Below are 21,952 nucleotides of genomic sequence, written 5' to 3'. Positions count from 1 at the left end.
AAGCATTTAATGCACTTTTGAGAAATGCTCCTAAAAATTAAAAACGTCTCCTCCATCACTAATTGTTCATGCTTTAAAAAAAAAAAAAATGTTTACAGTCTGTGCGGCAGCTTTTTCATATTTACATCTGTATTTGCTCTTTGATGTCTTTTTTCAGCCTTGTAAGTTTTTAGAGACTAAAACCAAATGAGCCTTTTAGGTAAAGAAATGCGATGAATCTTCCACTGCTTCTGTGCAGTGGCTTTTTCATATTTCAGATTCATATTCCTCCTCTGAGGTTTTTATAAATTGTGAAATTTGTGAAAATGTAGTCGATGGAAAAAAAATGGAAAATGTATTTGTTGGAAAATTAACCGTACCTTTTTTTTTAATGATGCATTTCTGAAAGTTGGACATGCTTTACTGTAAAATTGCACATGCTAATACAAACAGCACACAATGTAAACATTGTTTAACATTTAGATTTAGGATTTAGATTTAATATTTAATATTTAGATTTTGATTTAACATTTAGATTGAACAAAGACATTTTTTTATGCAAAAATAATATGTATCACAAATATTGCTGTAAATCTGGTCAAAAGCAACATAACAAAAATTACATACGTTTTTTAAACGTGGTTTGTTGCTAAATGTTGCAAAAATGTTATAACTTTACAATCAGCGCCTTATTGTAGTGCGATAAGTTAATATGAATAATTTTAAAAAGTGTCTATCCAAAAAAAAAATAATAATAATAATAAAAATTAAAATAAATAAATAAAAAAAGTGATAAGTGCTGCCTTCATGAACCACGGAATACGGTTTTAATAATGCTGGGATATCGCAAACCCCTTACAAAACGCATTTTCAGATTTAAAATTAAAACACAAAATGTAATCCAATATCACAACTGTGTGTGAAAAGGTGAACCATATTACTTGTGTGTTTTATTTTGCGTTTTATTAAGTTTTCTGTTTAAAAAATTGCTCTATTAGCGTGAAACAAAAGTGGATCGTTAGAATTACGCTTGCACTTGAAGGCAGCAGCGGTGGTTGTTTTACAGTTTGAGTGAGTTGTGGAGGGTCGAATGATGGCTGCTTTATTTAAAGTCAGGAAAGGTGAGTTCACGGACAGGACGGACACATACAAATCCGACATAACATTTAGTATAACCTCTCACGGTGGAGATATAACCGTGACAGCTTCGTTTGGTTTACCAATGGACAGGAAAGTCACAGACAAGCTAGCTAGCTAGCTAGCTGCTACATAACTAGTAACTGTGACCCAGTGTAACCTCAAATCTGTGATTAACTGGTTAACCAGCTGTACTACTGGTTAGCTGATTACTCAACAGTTTGTTAGCGTGTTTGAAATGGTTGCTTTTAATTTGTAGCTGCAGGTTAAACGAGTTTAACTGTGTTATCTGACTGGTGTAGATTAACTTCATTCGACTCAGGTTATATATTTAACATCTGGACTGCACAGGTGACACGTGCACACACACGTGTAAGTGCAACATCGGCACAGGTGACACATGTGTAACATCTGCACAGGCTTCAAATGAGGATGGTGACCTTTGACCCAGATTCAAAGCTGGTGCTGCATTCAAAGACGGGGAAAAGGCACAACTCTAAAATAGTCAATATAAGAAGTGAGAGAAAATTAATTTAATGGAGATAATTTATGTAATATTGAGATAAATTCTACGTTTATTATATTATATATTATACTCTTTATTAATGCCATTTATACTTATTTATAGATATTATTATAAAAGACTTTGCTGCAGAAATCTGTTCCTTTCAAAATTATATGACTAAATACATGTACAAATATACCCAAATCATCCATTAAAGAAGGGATTCTCAACTGGTGGGTCGGGACCCAAAAGTGGGTCGTGGACCTGCACTGAGTGGGTCACCGGCAGCTGGTCAAAAATGCACTGAACAAAAATATAAATGCAACACTTTTGTTTTCGCTCCCATTTTTCATTAGCTGAACTCAAAGATCTGAAACATTTTCTATATATACAAAATACTTATTTCTCACAAATATTGTTCACAAATATGTCTAAATCTGTGTTAGTGAGCACTTATCCTTTGTAGAGATAATCCATCCCACCTCACAGGTGTGGCATATCAAGATGCTGATTAGACAGCATGATTATTGCACAGGTGTGCCTTATGCTGCGTTCACACCGGATGCATTAAGAAATGTACGTACATCCAGATTACATACAAAGTCAGTGGATAGATGCATCCCAGATGCAAAATCTTTCCTGTATGGCGGTGCGGTACGCATATCCGCACATTCGCAAGAGTTGAAAATATTGAACTCTTTCGGCTGTTTCGCATGACGAAAGCCAATCAGAGTCTTTGTTGACGATGGCGTCAGGCCGTCAACACGGACACCGGTCTGTTCACCCATTCAAGTAGAAGCTGTGTGTGACCACCTGGAGCTGTGCGACAGCCTTTATAACCAGGACCGGACTAGGAAGTTTTGGCGTGGAGGAGAATCAGCGAAGAGGTGGTAGTAGCAGGTAAAAGTTCTCTCTGTAGTTTTCATCTTTGAAAGTCGGCACTGAGCTGGGATAGCATTAGCCGCTAATCACGCCAGCTTTTTCCACTGGTGGTTTATGTTTATGAGAGGAGAAAAAGGAGCACAGCTCCTCACTTCAGCAGGCAGTGAAACTCACTGAGTTGGATTTGTCGCTGGTGGGCGGGGCTTCGCTTCAGACGTGCGTATGATGCGAATGGGGACATTTTTTGATCCTGCGGACCCTGCGGTACGTTTCGTGCAGCAGATGCGTCCGGTAACACATTCGTTGTGAACGCAGCATTAGGCATGCCACAATAAAAGGCCATCATGAAATGTGCTGTTTTCCTTTTTTGAGAGGTCAGAAAACCAGTCAGTATCTGGTGTGACCACCATTTGCCTCACGCAGTGCAACATCTCCTTTACATAGAGTTGATCAGGTTGATGATTGTGGCCTGTGGAATGTTGGTCCACTGCTCTTCAATGGCTGTGCCAAGTTGCTGGATTTTGGCAGGAACTGGAACACGCTGTCGAATACGACGATCCAGAGCTTCCCAAACATGCTCAATGGGTGACGTGTCTGGTGATATATGCTGGTCATTCAAGAACTGGGAAGTGTTCAGCTTCCAGGAATTGTGTACAGATCCTTGCAACATGGGGCTGTGCATTATCATGCTGGAACATGAGGTGATGGTTGTGGATGAATGGCACAACAATGTCATTCATCCACAACCATCTGTGCATTCAAAATGCCATCAATAAAATGCGCCTGTGTTCGTTGTCTATAACATATGCCTGCCCATACCATAACCCCACCGCCACCATGGGCCACTCCAGCAAACCGCTCACCCACACAACGCCACACACCCTGTCAACCATTTTCCTTGAACAGTAAAAACCGGGAAGACAACACCTCTCCAACATGCCAGATGCCATTGAATGTGAGCTTTTGCCCACTCAAGTGGGTCACGACTACGAACTGCAGTCAGATAGAGACCCCGATGAGGATGACAAGAATGCAGATGAGCTTCCCCGAGACGGTTTCTGACAGTTTCTGCAGAAATTCTTTGGTTATGCAAAACGATTGTTGCAGCAGTTGTGCGGATGGCTGGTCTCAGACAGTCATGGAGATGAACATGCTGGATGTGGAGCTCCTGGGCTGGTGTGGTTACACGTGGTCTGCCTTTGTGAGGCCGGTTGGATGTACTGCCAAATTCTCTGAAATGCCTTTGGAGACGGATTATGGTAGAGAAATTAACATTCAATTCACGGCAACAGCTCTGGTGGACATTCCTGCAGTCAGCATGCCGACTACACGCTCCCTCAGAATTTGTGACATATGTAGCATTGTGCTGTGTGGATTAAACTAGGGCTGGGTAAAAAAATCAATTTAATCAATTTATCAAATTTGTAGAGAAAAACAATTTTTCTTTTGCAAATTTGAGTAAAAAAAAAAAAATATATATATATATTATTTTTTCCCACCACAGTTTTTTCGACTTATTTGGGGTTTTGTGTTTGTGAGTTACCGTAGCGCGATGTGAGCCAGCCCCCTCTTTGTTTACATACCGTATTTTTCGTACTATAAGGCGCACCCGATTATTAGGCGCACTATCAATGAATGGACCTGACTGGGTCTATTTTAGAGGAGACATATCATGGTTTTAAATCCTTCCTTTTTACATATAAATCATACAGTTGTGTCTATATAAAGCGGAACTGCAATGCTTGGGTCTGAATTCCTCATTATTATAGCTCCACCCCTTTTCTACCTTTTTTCTGATGTGCTTCTGAGAGCAACTCGTTTTGGTGCGGTCTCTTTAAATGCAAATGAGACACTCCATACCCCGCCCCCTCTTCAGGTGACACTCGGTTCAACTCCACCCTGCTCGGCCATTTTTGTAGTTTGATAGAAGAGATACGGCTATGTAGCGGCGCATAAACTTTTTATTCAGAGGTTATTTACAAAATGTCAACAACGGAAGACTTGTTCATCCAGCCTTACATGTTCGAGCCAGAGTCGGACCCGGCGGAGCGAGATGAAAATGAAGATGATGAACCTGTAGAACCCTAACAAGTGAGCTAACACAAGCAGCGAGCTAACGCTAGCGCCAAGCTAACGTCACGAAATGCATTTTAATACAGTCTTTTCAAAGACAAAAATGGCAAAATGAAATGACTAATGAAAACTTTAGACTTAAATTAAATCACGTAGGCCATATCATCAAGGATCTAAAACAAGCACACAGCGTTAACATATGAAGACTGAAGACGGTGCAACGGCTAATGCTAACAAAACAATGACAGGGACGTCTTAGCATCACACTTTTTAGCGTTATTTACAGCTTACCGAAGTGCTCTGTTCATCGTCTCCAAAGATAGAAGGAATTGAACCCTCAATCAGACAAAGTCTTTTGGCAAATCCTTCTTTATACTGGCGGAGCAGTCATCATTGAAGTGCTTCGCGTACACAAAAATGACCTTACCGACAGATGTGGGTACATTTCCGTGAAAAATAAAACTCTGTACTTCTAAGCACTCTAAATATACAACAAAATGCATTTAGGGCTAAAAAAGTGGATTTAGCATGATATGTCCCCTTTAATACATAAGGCGCACCGGACTATAAGGCGCACCGGTTTGTTATTAATAATATTATTATTATTAAGACGCATTAAGCGAAATAAAATAGTCAGATAAGTCAAACTTTATTCAACTCATTAACACTAACTCAACATTGTTCAGATTTAACACATTACATACAGAACAATACACTCACTTTTTCAGTTCAGTATGTTGAAGCACAGGAGTTAATTTCATACATAAGGCGCACCTGATTATAAGGCGCACTGTCGATTTTTGAGAAAATTAAAGGATTTTAAGTGTGCCTTATAGTCCGAAAAATACGGTATGTTGACCCTTTGAGTAGGCTATATGTGTGCCACAGGCATGTTTAATTTTTTATTCGCACTATGCTGAGATGCTAAGGGAAGAGTTTATTATTTTTTGAATTGTAATGTTATATGTTATAAAATATGTAGTTGTCCAATTTCTTAATCAGAAAATCAAAGCTACTGTGAAGTTGCTGTTGCACTTTTGCTTAAACCTGGGTTAAAGCTTGAAATTGTTATTTTGGGATTGTTCTATGAATTTTAACTCTTGAGGATAATTGAATCGCCCAGCCCTACATTAAACTGAACATTTTTAGTGGCCTTTTATTGTGGCCACCCTAAGGCACACCTGTGCAATAATCATGCTGTCTCATTATCATCTCTGCAAAGGAGAAGTGCTCACTAACACAGATTTAGACAGATTTGTGAACAATATTTGTGAGAAATACGTCTTTTGTATGTATAGTAAATGTTTTAGATCTTTGAGTTCAGCTCATGAAAAATGGGAGCAAAAATAACAGTGTTGTTTATATTTTTGTTCAGTGTAAATAAATACTTAATGTCTCATGTTGGAATTCTTTTATTTTGAAAGAAACTTTTCTTTTGACAGGCATGCTGTGAAATGCATGTTGCACAGGAAAATGTATAGATTTATGTTTTTTTAGAAAAAAAAAAAATATATATGTATATATATATATATATATATATATATATATATATTTGTGTTTTCAACAGCTATTTTTGAAAAACTACATTTGGTTGGTTGAATTTAACAGTAAGGATGATAAGCTGTTTCATATTCCTTTCGAACGCCGTCATTTTAATGGCGTCTCATCAGGTGACGACTAAGGAAACTTGATGTTTTCTCTTTTCTGGGAGTTTTGGTGCTTTTGAGGATAATCCCAGTGATCTGAGTGGTTATTTACTGGTGTACATGTTGTAATTCTTGCACATTTGCAGCTCCTTTGTTGCTCCTTCTGGTTTCTGTTGTGGTAAAAGTTAATTTGTAATGAGGGGATCTTGTCCTCATGTGCACTCATTCTGTCCTTGACACTTGGGGGTAAAACATTAAACAGTTTGTGATACGACGCCGTCACTTTGGATCATGTCTGATTGGTTTAATCACTGTCTTAAATCACCCTGTCGTCACCCCTGGCTCACTGTGGGTGTTTGAAGCTGCAGCTGAGCTTCGTTACAAAGTGTTATTGTCAAACCAAACGTCCACAGAAACATCCCACCCTCCTTTTATATTTATATGGCATTGGGCTGTTGTTAATGTTTGATAAACAGGAAGTTATTACAGATTAATAAATATACAGAGAAGAACTGGAATAAGCCTGAAGCGATTCGTCAATTAAACTGACTAAACCCAATAATTAAGGAGAAAAAACTGATGCTTTAGTTAATGTTCAAACTCAAGTCCCCATTTGGCCCAGGGGCCAAATCTGGTCCTTCAGAGAATCAATTGAGTCTAGCAGGAGAACATAAAAATAGAAAATTTGAGTAGTCATATAGATCAGTAGTTCTCTAACCTTTTCAGCCTGCGACCACCAAAATAAAGGTTCCTGAGACCAGGGACCCCCACTGTACCTGAAGGTGGTTGAACACAGACATAAACATTGAAGAACAGTCATGTGAAGACAGGGCCATCTATAAGGGGGAATAAAGGGGAGATATTTTTGAAGCCCATTCATAAAGTCAGCAAAATGATGGTCCATTGTTCTGTGAATTTGTGATAACCACATTAATTTATTTATTTATCTGAATAATATCCACTGTTATCCAGTAAGTTTATTATTATTTGGATCATAGTATATAGTCATCTTAAAGATGTAAATCCTTGTTTTTAGTTTAGTAGTAGTTGCAAATTAGAGTGGCCAAAAACGGACAGAAAAAGTAATAAAAAAAGGTTCAAAGTGTCAATATTGAATTAAAAGTGGCAGAAAGGGGGGTTGGGGTAATGTAATTTAAAAAGTAGAACAATTCGTTTAAACTGGCAAAAAATTAGCATGACAAATCATGAATGTGGTTAAATTGGCTAAAATAAGTATGAAATATGGTGGTTAAAATATGGAGGTTAAAAATAACAATAATGAGTCTACATATGTGACATTAGGTAGGACAAATGGTGGAGGGTTTATAAGTGCTGAAATTGTATTGAAAGAGGAAAAAATGTGCAGAAAAGGCATTGAAATTTGATGTAGAAATGGGAGTACTGCAGCAAAAATGCATTAAAATGAGCAAAAATAAAAATATGGCAAAAAAAAGTGATGAAAATGCGTTAAAATATGGCAAGTTTGGTGTAGTTGTAGGAAAAGAGTAGAAATAAGCAAAAATGGGATCAAATTATTTAAAAACTGATATCTGGGACTTATTGCTTGGATACTTACATAAATATAATTTATACTTGGAAATGCAAACTGGGGAACATTGATTTTGAAATTACTTGTTTTCCCGACCATAATTTGCTGCCCACTTGAAATCCAATTGCTAAACTAAAATGAGTTTTGGTGTTTTTTTTTTTGCTGTTTGGCTGTTGCCATGGTTACCCAAAGAAGCATGGAGCAGTCAGCTGAGCGAGGCCAAAATTTAACATGAAAAAGAATAGTTTGCTGCTTGAATATTGATGAAACACTTCGATATAATTTACTGTTGTTTTGTGCAATTAAAATCATTTTATGTCTCCTAAATCTGTTATTACAAAAGAAGTAGAATCATAAACATGCAATTTTTTTGGCCATATTCGTCCCTTTTGAGCAACTAATTCGGCCCGCAGAAGAAAGTAAAAAACTAGATAACATTAATGTTGAAATTTCTCTTTTTCCTGCTAAAATCTGTGGCCCACTTAAGATCAAACTGGTCTGCATGAACAAAAATGAGTGCGACACCCCTGTGATAAATTCATCGATTATTAAAATTAGGGCTGGGCGATATGGCCTTTTATAAATACCGCGATATTTTTAGGCCATGTCACGATACACGATATATATCTCGATATTTTGCATTACCCTTGAATTAACACTTTGATGCACAAAATCACACCAGTATGATGATTCTATATGTCTACATTAAAACATTCTTGATCATACTGCATTAATATATGCCAATTTTAAACTTTCATGCAAAAAAGGGGATATCACAACTAAGTCAAAGTTGACATAACTGTATTTATTAAACAGTGAGTGGCTCAAACATAAAATTGTCAACAGAAAGTGCACGTTCTGTGCAAAATTGTCACAGAGACATTTCAAAACAAGACATTAAATCAGGGCTTTCGCCTTTAATTGGCCATGTAATGTTAGTACATTAATGGAATTCCTCCTCTGCATTTAACCCATCCCTGAGGAGCAGTGGGCAGCCATTTTGCGGCGCCTGGGGAGCAGTTCGGGGTTGGGGGACTTGCTCAGCATCCCACAGTGACGGCCCAGGTGAGGCTTGAACCGGCAACCCTCCGATTACAAGCCCAGCGTCCTTAACCACTAGGCCACCACTCCCCCACCACCACTTAGTGCAGGACGCAACTCACATGGCATTTCAAAACACAAAATTAAAGTGCACTTTTTGTACATAATGCCACTACAATATTTTAAAACAAATAGTGCCCTTTTGTGCATGTTGTCATTAAGATGACATTTCAAAAAAAAAAAAAAAAAATAATCAAAAAAAAAGTCCGCGAGTTTAACGGTATGGTCATTTTCAACACCGCACAGACTACAAGCTGCGATATATCGAGTATATTCGATATATCGCCCAGCCCTAATTAAAATAATAATTTACTAATTCCATACACAGAGATTACAGATCAATTCTGATGATTTCTGATGTTTTTCTCCTTCCTTGTAGCTCTGAGTTGTTTGTTTTAGCACATCAACAGTTGTTGTTTGTGTGCGTCACAGCTCTTCGGGTGTGCGTGGGCGGGTGTCGTGGTCTGACCCAGCTGGCTGAGTTACCCGAGACTCATCAGATCCTCAGACAGACGTGCAGGGACTACGCAGACAGGGAGCTGACGCCCGTCGCTGCCCAGCTGGACAAAGAGCACACGTACCCTAGAAAACAGGTAGAAAATAAGCACAGGGTGAAAGACTCGCCTAATGAATTCTCCTCCAATCAGGTCCATGTTCTGAGAAGATTCTTTTTGAAATTCCCACTGCATTAGAGAAACTGTTAACTTTGGAGAATATAAACATGCTCATAAAGAGGAAATCCTTCCTGGTAGCTTTGGGAATTCTTAATAATCATAAGCTCTTCTTGACCACTTTTTTCTTTTTTAACTTAAAAATAGATTTTCTACATTTATTACTCTACAAACGTTTTTAATTAGTCTTTGATTTTCTGTCTGTGAATCATTTGTAAATTGCTCAGTCTTCTGCAAACGCACCACTGTTATGTCTTCTATTCTGAAAAAAAATAAATATATATAACTAGGCAAGACCTGTATTCGCAGGGCGAATACATATTTGGCATTTGAAAATTGGCAAAACCTATATCTGGATTTGTTGACAAGTTATTTAATGCAGAAAAAACAGAAGACTGACCTTGACCTTAAATATGACCTTGAGCGTAGGTCAAGGTCACACATTGAAAGGAAATGTTGTTCAATGGTACCAGTCTGAGCAGTTGTCTCTCAATTTGTGGCCAAGTTATAGGGAAATATTTTTTGTGACGTCATGAACTTTGACCCCTACTGATCTTTTTACAGGTATATCGTACAGCATCTGTCCAATTAAATAAAATACTTGACTTGAGATGAACTTTTTTATAAATGTAAGCATGGAACGTGTACGATAAATATTCTTAGAGATATGGAACATTTTGTTTTTTGACACTAGATGGGACCTTGACCTTGACATTTTGGATCCAAAAAAGGTCTACAAATCATCCATAACATTGCCCCTATGAGATGACATATGTGTCATTAGTGCTGCATTAAGGAGGAGTTCTAAGACAAAGGAGTTGCGGAAGAAAAATAAGAACTCCTACGATTACAATGTATTTGGCAATTATTTATTGACTGGTTTACTTATTTATATGTAGACACGTTTGCCAACTTTTTACATTCTACTTTGCTTGTTTACTTACAGTATTTGTTTACAGCTTTACCTACTTATTTAAATACTCTTTGTTTTATTACTTGCTTTACTTTAGAAACTACTTGTTTACACTTCCATGTCTACTTATTTACTTGTTTACATACTACCTGTTTACGTACTTGGCTGTTTACCCATTTATATACTTGTTTACATAATGCTTGTCTTATTTAGATATTTCTTTACTAGTGTGCATACTTGATTGCTTACTTGTTTATATACAACTTTAGTTTTAGTTTATTTCCATCTTTACATGCTTATTAATGTACATGTTTACTTGCTTATTAGTTTACATACTTTTTACACATTTGATTATTTATTTATTTATTGACTTGCTTATTTATTTGTTAACACTTTTTTACACACTTGCTTATTTATACTCAACAGCAAAACAGGAAAATAAACTAAGTAAAACAAGAATAAAAACTGATGTAATTATTAAGCACAAATGTGAATAAAGACAAACCACAGGACACTAAAACAAGTAAACAACAAGTCTCATACTGGGTTACAAGCCAAGGAATAGAAAATAGAAAATATTTGAGTGTAAAAAAGCCTTTCTGTGTTCTATATTGAGTAATGAAGGACATTCCTGTTCAAGCTGAGGTAGTTTGGATTCAGGACTTTCTCTGTGGGAGGACAGTCTTTCAATGGGTAAAATGTGATGTTTATTTACTGTCGTGTTTCCCACTGCGTGCGTGTGCAGATCCAGGAGCTGGGAGCGATGGGCGTGATGGCCATGGAGGTACCGGAGGAGCTGGGCGGAGCCGGGATGGACTACCTGGCCTACAGTTTAGCTATGGAGGAGATCAGCCGTGGCTGTGCCAGCACTGGGGTGGTGGTCTCCGTCAACAACGTGAGTCTGGAGTCAAACATTATGTCAGAATGGAGCGAGATGACATCTAACCCTAAACTCAGATAGAGGTTTATGTGGTCCGGAGCTGAAATGTTGCCTCCTGCTTTAGTCTCTTTACATCGGCCCCGTGCTGAAGTTTGGGAGCGAAAAGCAGAAGAAAGAGTGGATCACTCCGTTCACCACGGGAGAAAAGGTGGGCTGCTTCGCCCTCAGCGAGCCAGGTGAGGTTACGACCTTTAACCCTAGGTGCGTCCGTCACTGGATTTAAATTTGCCTTTGTTATTCTGTAAAATATCAGATTCTGGACAAACCGTCAATTTGTCATTTTCAAATAAATACATTTAGAATATTTTGTGTTTTCTGGACCCTAACACTATTAATCCAGCCTTTAGACCAACCGGCATCCACTCACAAACTGGTCTTTAGACCAGACATGGGCAACTGGTGGCCCGGGGGTCACACGCAGCCCTCACTCTAAATTCGAGCGGCCCCCAAAGCAAAAGCACAAAATGACTTCAAAAAACATATACAATTACAGAAATCTCTCTGGTCTTTGGAGAGAGCAGACGTGTTCTCCTGCCACAGAAAAATGTTAACAGAGCTGTAAAAATAACCTTCACGAATAAGAAATTCAAAGGACAACTACTGTAGCAAGGAAGAAAGCTGAAGGAAACGAAGGTTTTTATTAATGAAAGCCTGACAAAAAAAATGCAAGCATCGCATGGAAGGCACGCCAAATAAAAAAAGGAGGAAAGATTCTAAAAACGTGGACAAGGAACTGCAGGATTTACATCACACCACTGGGAGAAGAGAACGGAAAACCAATCCTCATCAAAACGATGGAAGACTTGGGAAAATACGAAGGATCCACCTAAACAACAACATTACTGATGGTAATCATGGATATGGACCCAGATCTATATAAACACTGAAACAAAACTCAGACTGTGATTATTTTACGGAGACTGAATTAAATGTGGAAACCAAGAGTAAAAAAGGTCTGTCATTTATTCATTTCAATTGCTAGGTGGTGGGGTGATTAAGGATTACATTAAATTTAAATTCAAAGTGTTTATTGTCATATGTGCAGTTAGAAACATGTTTTCCTGTACAATGAAATTACTACCTTGCTTATGAATTAAGATATAATAATGTGTTTATACAAGTTAAATCTAACAGTGGAAAATACAACACTGCCAATAGAACTAACAACAGCTGGATTAACCTTGATGTAGAGACAAAACAAGCTGCAAACTTGTGTGTCCAAAAGAGACATTCCCGAGTGGTGACATTATGGATGAAAAGGGAAAAACCTTCCAAACACCTTCGAAAGAGGAACTATTTTTGAACTGGAGGAATGCTAACAACGTCTGGCAGGGAACAAGGCCAACACAAACAACGATAGAGAGGAGGAGGAATAAAAAAAAAAAAAAAAGACAACACTGACTACAGATGAGAATACAAAAAAAAAAGACTGTTCAGAACAACTCAAGAATGTTTGACCAGAGAGACATGTAAACCCATGTAAATTTGCGATGGTAAAACAGGGGACGGAAAAAAAAAAAAAAAAATGTAAAAAAAAAAAAAGTGAATGTAACCATGTCAGAAATAAACTGAATAAATAAAATAAAAATAAATAAATATACACCAGACAACATAAATACACAAATAAACTAAAAAAAAAACACAAAACAACACCAAAACAAAAAAAACACAAAATATAAAACATTTTTAAAAATTACAAAACGACAACAAAAACAGAGAAAACAAATATACAAAAGTGGCATATATATATAGCATATTAGTAATTTAACACACATGAATAAAGCTGCATAAGTAATAACACACACAAAGCATCATAAAAACACTTAACTCACAAGCAGCCAGTCATATAATGCAAATATGACAATGGGTGGCAATAATCAACATAAGCAGTTAGCAAGAGAAATGATAATATAAATCAGAAAATACACCTCTTCAATGCATTCTAACAGCAATGTCAATAAGGAGAGCATAGCTAGCATAACAAGATGCATGAATTAGCAACTATCACAAAGGAGTTAACATATAAACACAGATATCCTCCAGGATGCATTAACATGAGTTATAACATGAATCAGCCACTACTTACATTTCTCATGTACACATATCTTCCATGGAACAGGAGAGAAACACACACGCAGCTCTGCAGCTGGTCAACATGCAACACTCTGCTTAAGCATGTAGCACGAAGAACTCTGCTAAAGTACGTTCCTCTTAAAGGGCTAGTAACTGAAAGTGAAACTAAACACTTAATGTAACAGGGCTTTCCTACAGAAATAAATGAATGATGTGGGAGTAATATGGAAATGTTTGTGACGTGTTTGTGTGCTGATGAAGCGGGTCTAAAAATGGATGGATGGATATTTGTTTGTGTGCTGCCTGCCGGAGTGCTGGGTTATGCGTGTGTGTGCTGTGTGCTTGTTGCCGCGACGACAGTCTGTGATTGCTGTGTTCCGCTGTCCTGTCACTGGAGTTGCTTTGTCATAATTGCCCTTCCACGTAAAGTCCTATATTTGGTCCTGTTTGCTTTGTGACATAATTAAAGATTGCATCATGCTTCACTTGAGGCAAACCGAGACCCACATTTTTCAGAGGACCAGAGTTTGCTTGTTTGCTCTACACCAGAATTCTAGTGAGCTTTTATATATTGCAAAAAGACAGATCTATCCGAGGAAGCAAAGCATGGTGCTGAGCAAAGAGGTATTTGTGAAAGCTCCCTAAAAACCCCCAAAAACACGTCATGTCAATACAAACATTGTTCTTTCCTGTATTAAAGCTCAGATTGGTCATATTCTAAATGCTAACATGAAGGTTGTTAATGTGGCCCTCGGATCAGACAATCACATTTTTGTGGCCCTGCTGTGATAAAGTTGCCCACCTCTGCTTTAGACCAACCTACCCTAGTCTGTAGACTGGTAGACCACTGATCCAGTCTTTAGACTGACCCATGTTGTACTTACTGGCTGTGTTTCCTTCAGGTAACGGCAGTGACGCGGGCGCCGCCTCTACCGTGGCTCGTCTGGACGGAGACGAGTGGGTTCTAAACGGAACCAAAGCCTGGATCACCAACAGCTGGGATGCCTCGGCCACCGTCGTGTTCGCCACCACCGACAAGTCACTCAAACACAAGGCACGTCACAAGGTTTCCATAGATGTGTAAAGCATAGATGTGTTCCTGTCAAAGTTAACTGTCTACAGTTTTGGGAAGGTTACTTTCAAAATGTAATTTATTACAGATTACATGCCCCAAAAAAATGTAATTTGAAATGTAATCCCATTCCCTTACATTACTTAATCTGAGTAACGTAATCTGATTACTTGGATGACTTCCACATTAAATTAGATTTTTTAAGTGTAGGAATGCAGCCATCAATAAGAAGATTAAAGAGGACGATTGTAAATACAACATTCTCGGTGCTGATGGTGACATTACACTTCACAGTAATAACACATATCTGTTTTGAATATACTAGTCAATTTTAACTAATAATTAATAAATTAGTTTTCAGAATTACAGTAGTTCAACTTTCAATAATAACATTTTCACGCATCACATCTTAATTGAACAGTGAAATGTAGAATGAGAAGTGTGGGATATCCTGTTACTGAATACAAAATAAAGCTTTGACTAGTTCATGACACAAAAGGAGCAGTTACTCAAAATTTGTAATCTGATTACGTAACGTCATAACATGTAATCTGTTACTCCCCAACACTGACTGTCTACATGTTCAAACTAGATCCAAATGATCTATGAAGGAACGTTTTGCTTTACCCGCCTCGGAGGCGCCTCGTGTTGAACTGACTTCCTGTCTTTTATTCCAGGGAATCAGTGCCTTCCTGGTGCCGATGCCTCACCCCGGACTCTCTCTGGGGAAGAAGGAGGACAAGCTGGGGATCCGAGCGTCGTCCACGGCCAACATCATCCTGGAAGACTGCAGGGTCCCTGTGGACAACATGCTCGGGCCGCGTGGCGCGGGCTTTAAGATCGCCATGGTAACGCCGGCAGGAGCCAAGTCTAAGATAAAGATAGTATCTGTTAAAATATAGTAATGAGAAATAAATGTTTTTTACTTTTTAACAGTTAAACCTCCTATTATACTTAAATATTACCATATTATTAACATATTTTATCCTCACAATTAAAGAACTAAATAAATGAGGAAGCGTGTGAAAAGGTATGTAAACAATAAATATGCAAATAAATAAACAAATGTGTAAACATTTAAATGAGTAAATAAATGATCATGTGTGTAAAAAGTATGTCAACAAATAAGCACATGTAAATAAATGACAAGTGTGTAAAAGGAAAAAAATAAACACAAATAAGTAAATGAATGAGCAAGTGTGTAAAAAAAAAAAAAAAAAAAAAAAGGTCATCAAATAAACAAACAAGTAAATCAGAAAAATTTAGAAAAAGTCCTGTTTCTTCTTGTGGGCCAGACTAGATGCTCTGGCGGGCCGAACTTGGCCCCTGGGCCTTGATTTTGACACGTGTTGAATAAGGTCAAATTGACCCCAAAGATATTAGGAGGGTTAAAGATAAAACATTAAATTAATTAAAATAAATAAAAAACATTATTTGTTTAGATTTCTTTTTATGAAAATAATAATAATTAAATAAATCAATAAAGCAAAGTGAGAATAAATGGTTTCAAAATCCTGCTTGTGAAGGCTGTACATGTTCAAAAAGGAGAAGAAAGAAGTATAAACTTATATGATCTTACCCCTTGTAATATCTTGTACTTTACTTATTTCTATACAATAATCTTCTCATTATATCCACCTATTTACACTATAAAAAGAGAGATAATTCATTGATATGTATCTATACAATTATACAATTCATGTAATCCACTATACATTCATCTGTCCACACATACAAGTATATACACACCTATTTATATTTTTTCCCTTCAACACTTATGCTTCGAGTTGATATATTTTATGTATGTATGTTTAAATTCAGAATTTTTTATTATTTCCTCACACAAACTGTTCAATCACCTGTTTTCCCTCGTACAGCAAACTCTGGACAGCGGGCGCATTGGCATCGCTGCTCAGGCTCTGGGCATCGCTCAGGCGTCTCTGGACTGCGCCGCCGATTACGCTCACAAACGGAAGGCGTTCGGAGCGCCCATTGGAAAACTGCAGGCCGTGCAGGTGAGACGCTCGCACCAAAAAAGTGCAATAAAAACACTCCCAAGTATACATTTTCTATTAATACCAAAGCTGTTTGCCTTTCCGTCCCATTATTTCTGGTGCTAAAGATGCTAAAGGAGCTAACTCTGCTAACGTTCGCTATTGTCTTGTAGTTCAAGCTAGCCGACATGGCGTTGGCTGTAGAGAGTGCTCGTCTGCTCACCTGGAAGGCGGCGCTGCTCCGAGATTCAAAGAAACCCTATATTAAGGTGACTTTTCTCTTACACTATTACGCTTTTATTAAAAACAACCCTGAAGCTCCTCCCCTTTCCTCTGCAGGAAGCGGCCATGGCGAAGCTGGCGGCGTCGGAGGCAGCGACGCTTTGCGCTCATCAGGTGAATAATCACACACCAAAGATTCTTGCATGGGTTCCAACAGACAGCTTTGTTTTTCTTTACCTGTTGGTGTATTGATTGAAAAGGTGATCATTATATCTGGTGATGCACCACAGCAAAAGTGAGGCTTCAATGCAATTTAATCATTGAGTCAGTATTTACGTCATTCTGAACCACAATAAAAAAAAACCAAAAGATTACACCGATCTGATCAGCTATATCGGATTGACTGATATTTAGCATTTTATGCAAATAATGTGATCGGCCGTAATGTCCCTTAATTCTATCAATGACGTCATTATGGTGATAAAACTTTCTGTAGATGCTCCCATTGCATTGTTTTATCGTTTCATTTATACTAAAGAGTTGTTTGCGTTACTTGACACGGCTTTATAGTATTTCACTCACATTTGTGAACAAAGGTGAAAACCTATGAACAAACGGCAAAAATGTCTCTCGGGTGGAGCGAAGTGGCTGAGCGCCGACTTCTTCCTCAGTCTACTGGCTCTGAAAGCAGGAGCTGTGTCTGCTGTTAGTGTGTGTGTGTGCTTGTTTTGTTTATTCAGCCCAAGCATGTTGTGCACCTGTGAATATAACCTTTAAGCAACAGCAGGTTGTGCGATGCCACAGTCAGGAAATATGTGTTTGCTCCTGTAATGCTAACGCTAATGAAGGCTTCACATAGTTCCAGTGTGGTCTGCCTCCACAGCTTCATCTCTAACTCTCTAATAGTCGACACAGCTGCTGTTCAGGGACTAAATTAAATGGTTTACCTCACATTTACACCTGTAAGTGCTTAGTCTGTGTCACATTTGTAAAAGCGGAGCCATGACGCTCTTGTGCGAGCAATGTTGTGTTCAGGTCCTGCACGGAAATAACCAACTCTTTCACTCCCTCACAGTCACAAGGATGCATTTAGGTCCCGAAACATGGGACCATTTGTTTTTATCGTGAATCTGTATCAGGTAGTACCAAAGGAATTTGCTTGTTACCTAAAAAAAAACAAAAACAACAGCCTGAATTCATATGATCAGGTCGGTGATCGTTTTTTTTAAACTCACTGATCGGTGATCGGCCCAAAAATCCTGATCGTGTAAAGCCTAAAAAAGACACACGTTGTTATTAGTCGCAAAATAACATGATCACTAGTCAAATTGTAACACCAATGACCCTCATTTATCAACCTTAGGTGAAAACGGGTGTAAATCTGAGTTCACATTTGGTCGTACGACATGTGATTTATGAAACATTGGTATCTGACCAATCCCAGCATACAAATGATCAGATGTTAATGAATCCGACAGCTGAATTTGATTGTCAATAACTTGTTACGCGCTCCTGTTTCGGTGACTCCGCCCACTGAGGTCAAACAAGAAAAGAAGCTTTTCCAAGATGAAAATCTTCATCCTCACATCTGAGGTGGAACAAAACAGATGTTTTTTTTGTTGATGTGTTTTTTGAATGTATGAAAACTGGACTTAAAGGAGCTCATTTAAACGCACTGTAGAAGCTACTGAGCAGGTGACGTCTGCCCCCCTGTGTGCGCTGCAAACTACTTCACAACAGATCCTAGAGACACACACGGATGTGATGTTTATATCAGCCTCAGTCCACACGCTTTAGGAATAAGCAATAATTATCACAGTGAAAGAAATTAAAGATTGAAACCCTTAAAAAAGCCTTAAAAATGACTTAATATTGTTTCTTGTCTGTGTTTATTTTGCCATTTTACCTATAATTCATCACATTACCGATTACTGCAGTGCATTTGTAAAAGTTTAAGGAACTATTTACATTTAAAAAAAAAAGCATGAATGAGGTCCTGTTTCCTCCTTAAATGACAGCTGAGGTTTATTTAATACTTTATTTTCTGTCTCAGTCACATTTTGCTGCTGAACCACAAATCCACTCACTCAGATTATCGTACACGAGCTCAGACCTGACGTGAGATCTGATCATAGCGTACGAACATGTCAAAATTGATAAATACCGAAGCTTGCATGAATTTGGTCAAACGCACTTCGTACGCTCAGAACTGAACGTACAGATGGTTGATCAATGAGGGCCAGCGTGTTAAAAGAGAAAATCGTGGAGACATTTGAATTTTTTCCCTCATTTTTTCTTTCATTCTCTCATTTTTCTGTCTTTTTTCTTTAATCCCCTTTTCTCTTTTATTCTTTATTCCCTCTTATCCTTTTTTCCCTCTCTTCTCCCTTCTCTTTCTTTTTTTTTCTCACTTTTCCCTGTTTTTCTCTGTATCTCAGAATGTTCTTCCTTTTTTCATTCTATTTTCCCACTTTGCTATTTTCTTTTTTTTTTTATTTTGCTTTTTTGTTTAAAATTTTTCTCCCATTACCATTTTTTTCCTTCTTTCATCCTTGTTATTCTTATTTTATTCTCTCTTCCCACTTTTTAGTTTCCTATTATTTTCTTCTTCTTTCATTTCTTTCCATTTTCATTCCTTTTCTCACTCCTTTCAAACAACAGGTAAACATTTGAATCCCTCTTTAATCATCCATTTCTCACTTTAACTATTTTACGATGATGACCGTGAACAAAATGAGAAATGAAAGTGAAAATGAACTGAACTCTAACTTTTCTTCTTTAACGACAGTTTTCTCTCCCCTGAGGATTATTTTAAGCTAAATTCCAGCGTTTGGCTGGATGGTCCTTGTTGTTTTCAGGCGATCCAGATCTTGGGGGGAATGGGCTACGTCACCGACATGCCGGCTGAACGCCATTACCGCGACGCTCGCATCACTGAGATCTATGAAGGCACCAGTGAAATCCAGAGGCTGGTCATTGCTGGACAAGTTCTGAAGGAGTACCAGCTATAGTGGGAACGAGACCTCAACCCACAGGGAGGGGGGCGTGTCCTCTCCTCACTGTTGGTTTCCTGTTGTTCTCGTGTTGATCTCAAGCACTTATTATGGATTGAATATTGAAAAATAACCACAAAACAAGAAAACCTCCATTCATGTTTTAATGGATAAAATTAAATCAGATTAATATAATATACATGGAGCCTGAAACGGACTGTCATGGAATTCTGCCATCAGGGGGCGACAGAGTTAATAACAGGGACTTTATTCTGAAAGTGTTGCATGTTTTTGTCTCTCTGACCATCAGTGCCTCCGTCACGTGTACATATTTATTGTAATTTAATGTCTGTTGATAATAAAAAAAAAACATGATTCCAGCACATTTATTTATTTTTATTCAGTTCATTTCCGACATGGTTGCATTCACAGAAATTCATTTGACATTCAGAATCACATCATTGTTTTTTTTTGTCCTTTTTTTTGTCCTTTTTCATGCCGGAAAGGGCGACGGAAAAAAGCATTATGCTTATCCAGATCCGTCCCCTAATTTAAACACAGATAATTTTACATCCAACCTTGTTTCTTCTCTTTTTTTTTTTTTTTTTTTTTTTTTGTCCCTTTTTTTTGTTATTCATTCATCATGTCTTACACTTTGTTCCATAAATAATATAATAACGGGTGTCAGTGTAGGGCAGTGTCACATGACTCTAATCTTACACTTCATATTTAATTCATTTAATTGTTTTACTTTTATTGGAAATCTAATTATATAATATAATGGAAGTCAATTTTGTCATAAAAATTCAATTTAATTTTAGACTTCTAGTGGAAATTCATTTTTACTTGTTTATTTACTGTAATGTTACCCGTTTGCTTGCTACGTATTTAAGTGTTTAGTAGTTGTGGGACGATGCTCTGAGCTTACAATACGATAGACCAGGGGTTCTCAACCTGGGGGAAAGGACTCAATATGCGGCCAAGAAACACTGGGCGGGAGTCGTCAGATGCCCTCATGGAACTAAGAATTTTTACCCCTTTTTCAACTCCACCAAACTTGCCATATTTTAACTCATTTTCATCACTTTTACTTGCCATATTTTTCCTCCTTTTAATGCATTTTTGCTACATTTCTCCATCAAATTTCAATGCCTTTTCTGTGTGTTTTTCACTTTCAAGACATTTTGGGCACTTTGTGACATTCGACATCTTTTTACCACGTTTTCTGTTTGTTTTTGGCCACTCTAATTACTATTACGACTACTATTGCAACAACACATCATCAGTAGGGTAAAACTAACCTAAAGCCAGCTCACGTTACTAAAGTTTAAAACTTGAAACCAATTTCTGTTGTTCCTAAAATTCCATTTCACCACCTTTTCCACCATTTTTGGTCACTTTTAACCCATTTTCTTTCTGATTAAAATAAGGATTTACATCTTTACGATGACTGTATGGAGCAAATAATAAACATCCTGGATAACAGTGGAAATTATTCAGATACATAAATGTTCATGTCTGTGTTCAGCCATCTTCAGGTACAGTGGGGGTCCCTAGCACCTTTATTTTGGGGGTCACGGGCTAAAAAGGTTGAGAAGCATTGCGATAGATGATAATAGGCTTACGATAATGATACACAATTTTTGGGAAAGAATTTCAGTTGGGAAAATATTAATGCTTTTCAACTCAAAAGAATTATGTATGAAAAAAAAAAAAATGTTTCAAATGACTACTTCTCCAGTAATTCTCGTTAGATCAGAATGTAGTTTGGTAGAATACTCTATGAATGAAAATAATGAGACACTCAAAGTCCTTTTTTTGAAATGGGGCCTGGGGGCTCACCCCCCATTTCCGGTCATTTCCAAATTTATGGGAACATAGTCATGTGATATATTGTTTCGGAGGTAATTCAGCGTAGATTATAATTATGCCTCGCACAATTCGATTAGGGACCCGGGGGCCCACCTTCCCTTTTTTAGGCAATTTCTATTAAAGTTGTTTTCTCGTTTATTTGTGAGTCAAATATTGCGACAGTTGGTGGTACCAAATCATTGACACATATACCAATATATGAATGGGGCCATTACTCCGTAGGTGCCATGGGGGCGCCTGGGGGCCCTATTTTTCAAATGACTACTACTCCGTTAATGCTCATTGAATCGGGCTGTAATTTGACTTGGATATTCTATAAGCGGATGTCAA

General features: G+C 37.8%; 1 protein-coding gene across 1 annotated transcript; it reads left to right on the top strand.

The window, feature by feature from the left end:
• The first annotated feature begins 979 nt into the window (after positions 1 to 979).
• On the top strand, positions 980 to 20,128 carry acads (acyl-CoA dehydrogenase short chain). Its single transcript, XM_028463051.1, has 10 exons — positions 980 to 1,100; positions 9,305 to 9,465; positions 11,202 to 11,351; positions 11,461 to 11,572; positions 14,372 to 14,523; positions 15,219 to 15,389; positions 16,419 to 16,556; positions 16,709 to 16,804; positions 16,875 to 16,931; positions 19,616 to 20,128. Exons 1-10 carry the CDS (start codon positions 1,070 to 1,072, stop codon positions 19,766 to 19,768), a joined length of 1,221 nt encoding a protein of 406 aa, XP_028318852.1. The 5' UTR covers positions 980 to 1,069; the 3' UTR covers positions 19,769 to 20,128.
• Positions 20,129 to 21,952: the final 1,824 nt, after the last annotated feature.

The sequence above is a fragment of the Gouania willdenowi genome, chromosome 12 (assembly GCF_900634775.1).
Source record: "Gouania willdenowi chromosome 12, fGouWil2.1, whole genome shotgun sequence".
Taxonomy (NCBI): domain Eukaryota; kingdom Metazoa; phylum Chordata; class Actinopteri; order Blenniiformes; family Gobiesocidae; genus Gouania; species Gouania willdenowi.
Note: the sequence above shows the minus strand (reverse complement) of the source record. Positions and strands in the feature narration are given on the sequence as shown.

What these genes read in the sequence shown, in the direction of transcription:
- acads (XM_028463051.1), top strand. Translation starts at nt 1,070, where the DNA reads ATGATGGCTGCTTTATTTAAAGTCAGGAAAG. An exon ending in ACACGTACCCTAGAAAACAG is followed by an intron (nt 9,466 to 11,201) that starts GTAGAAAATAAG and finishes GTGCGTGTGCAG; the next exon opens with ATCCAGGAGCTGGGAGCGAT. An exon ending in ACAAGTCACTCAAACACAAG is followed by an intron (nt 14,524 to 15,218) that starts GCACGTCACAAG and finishes CTTTTATTCCAG; the next exon opens with GGAATCAGTGCCTTCCTGGT.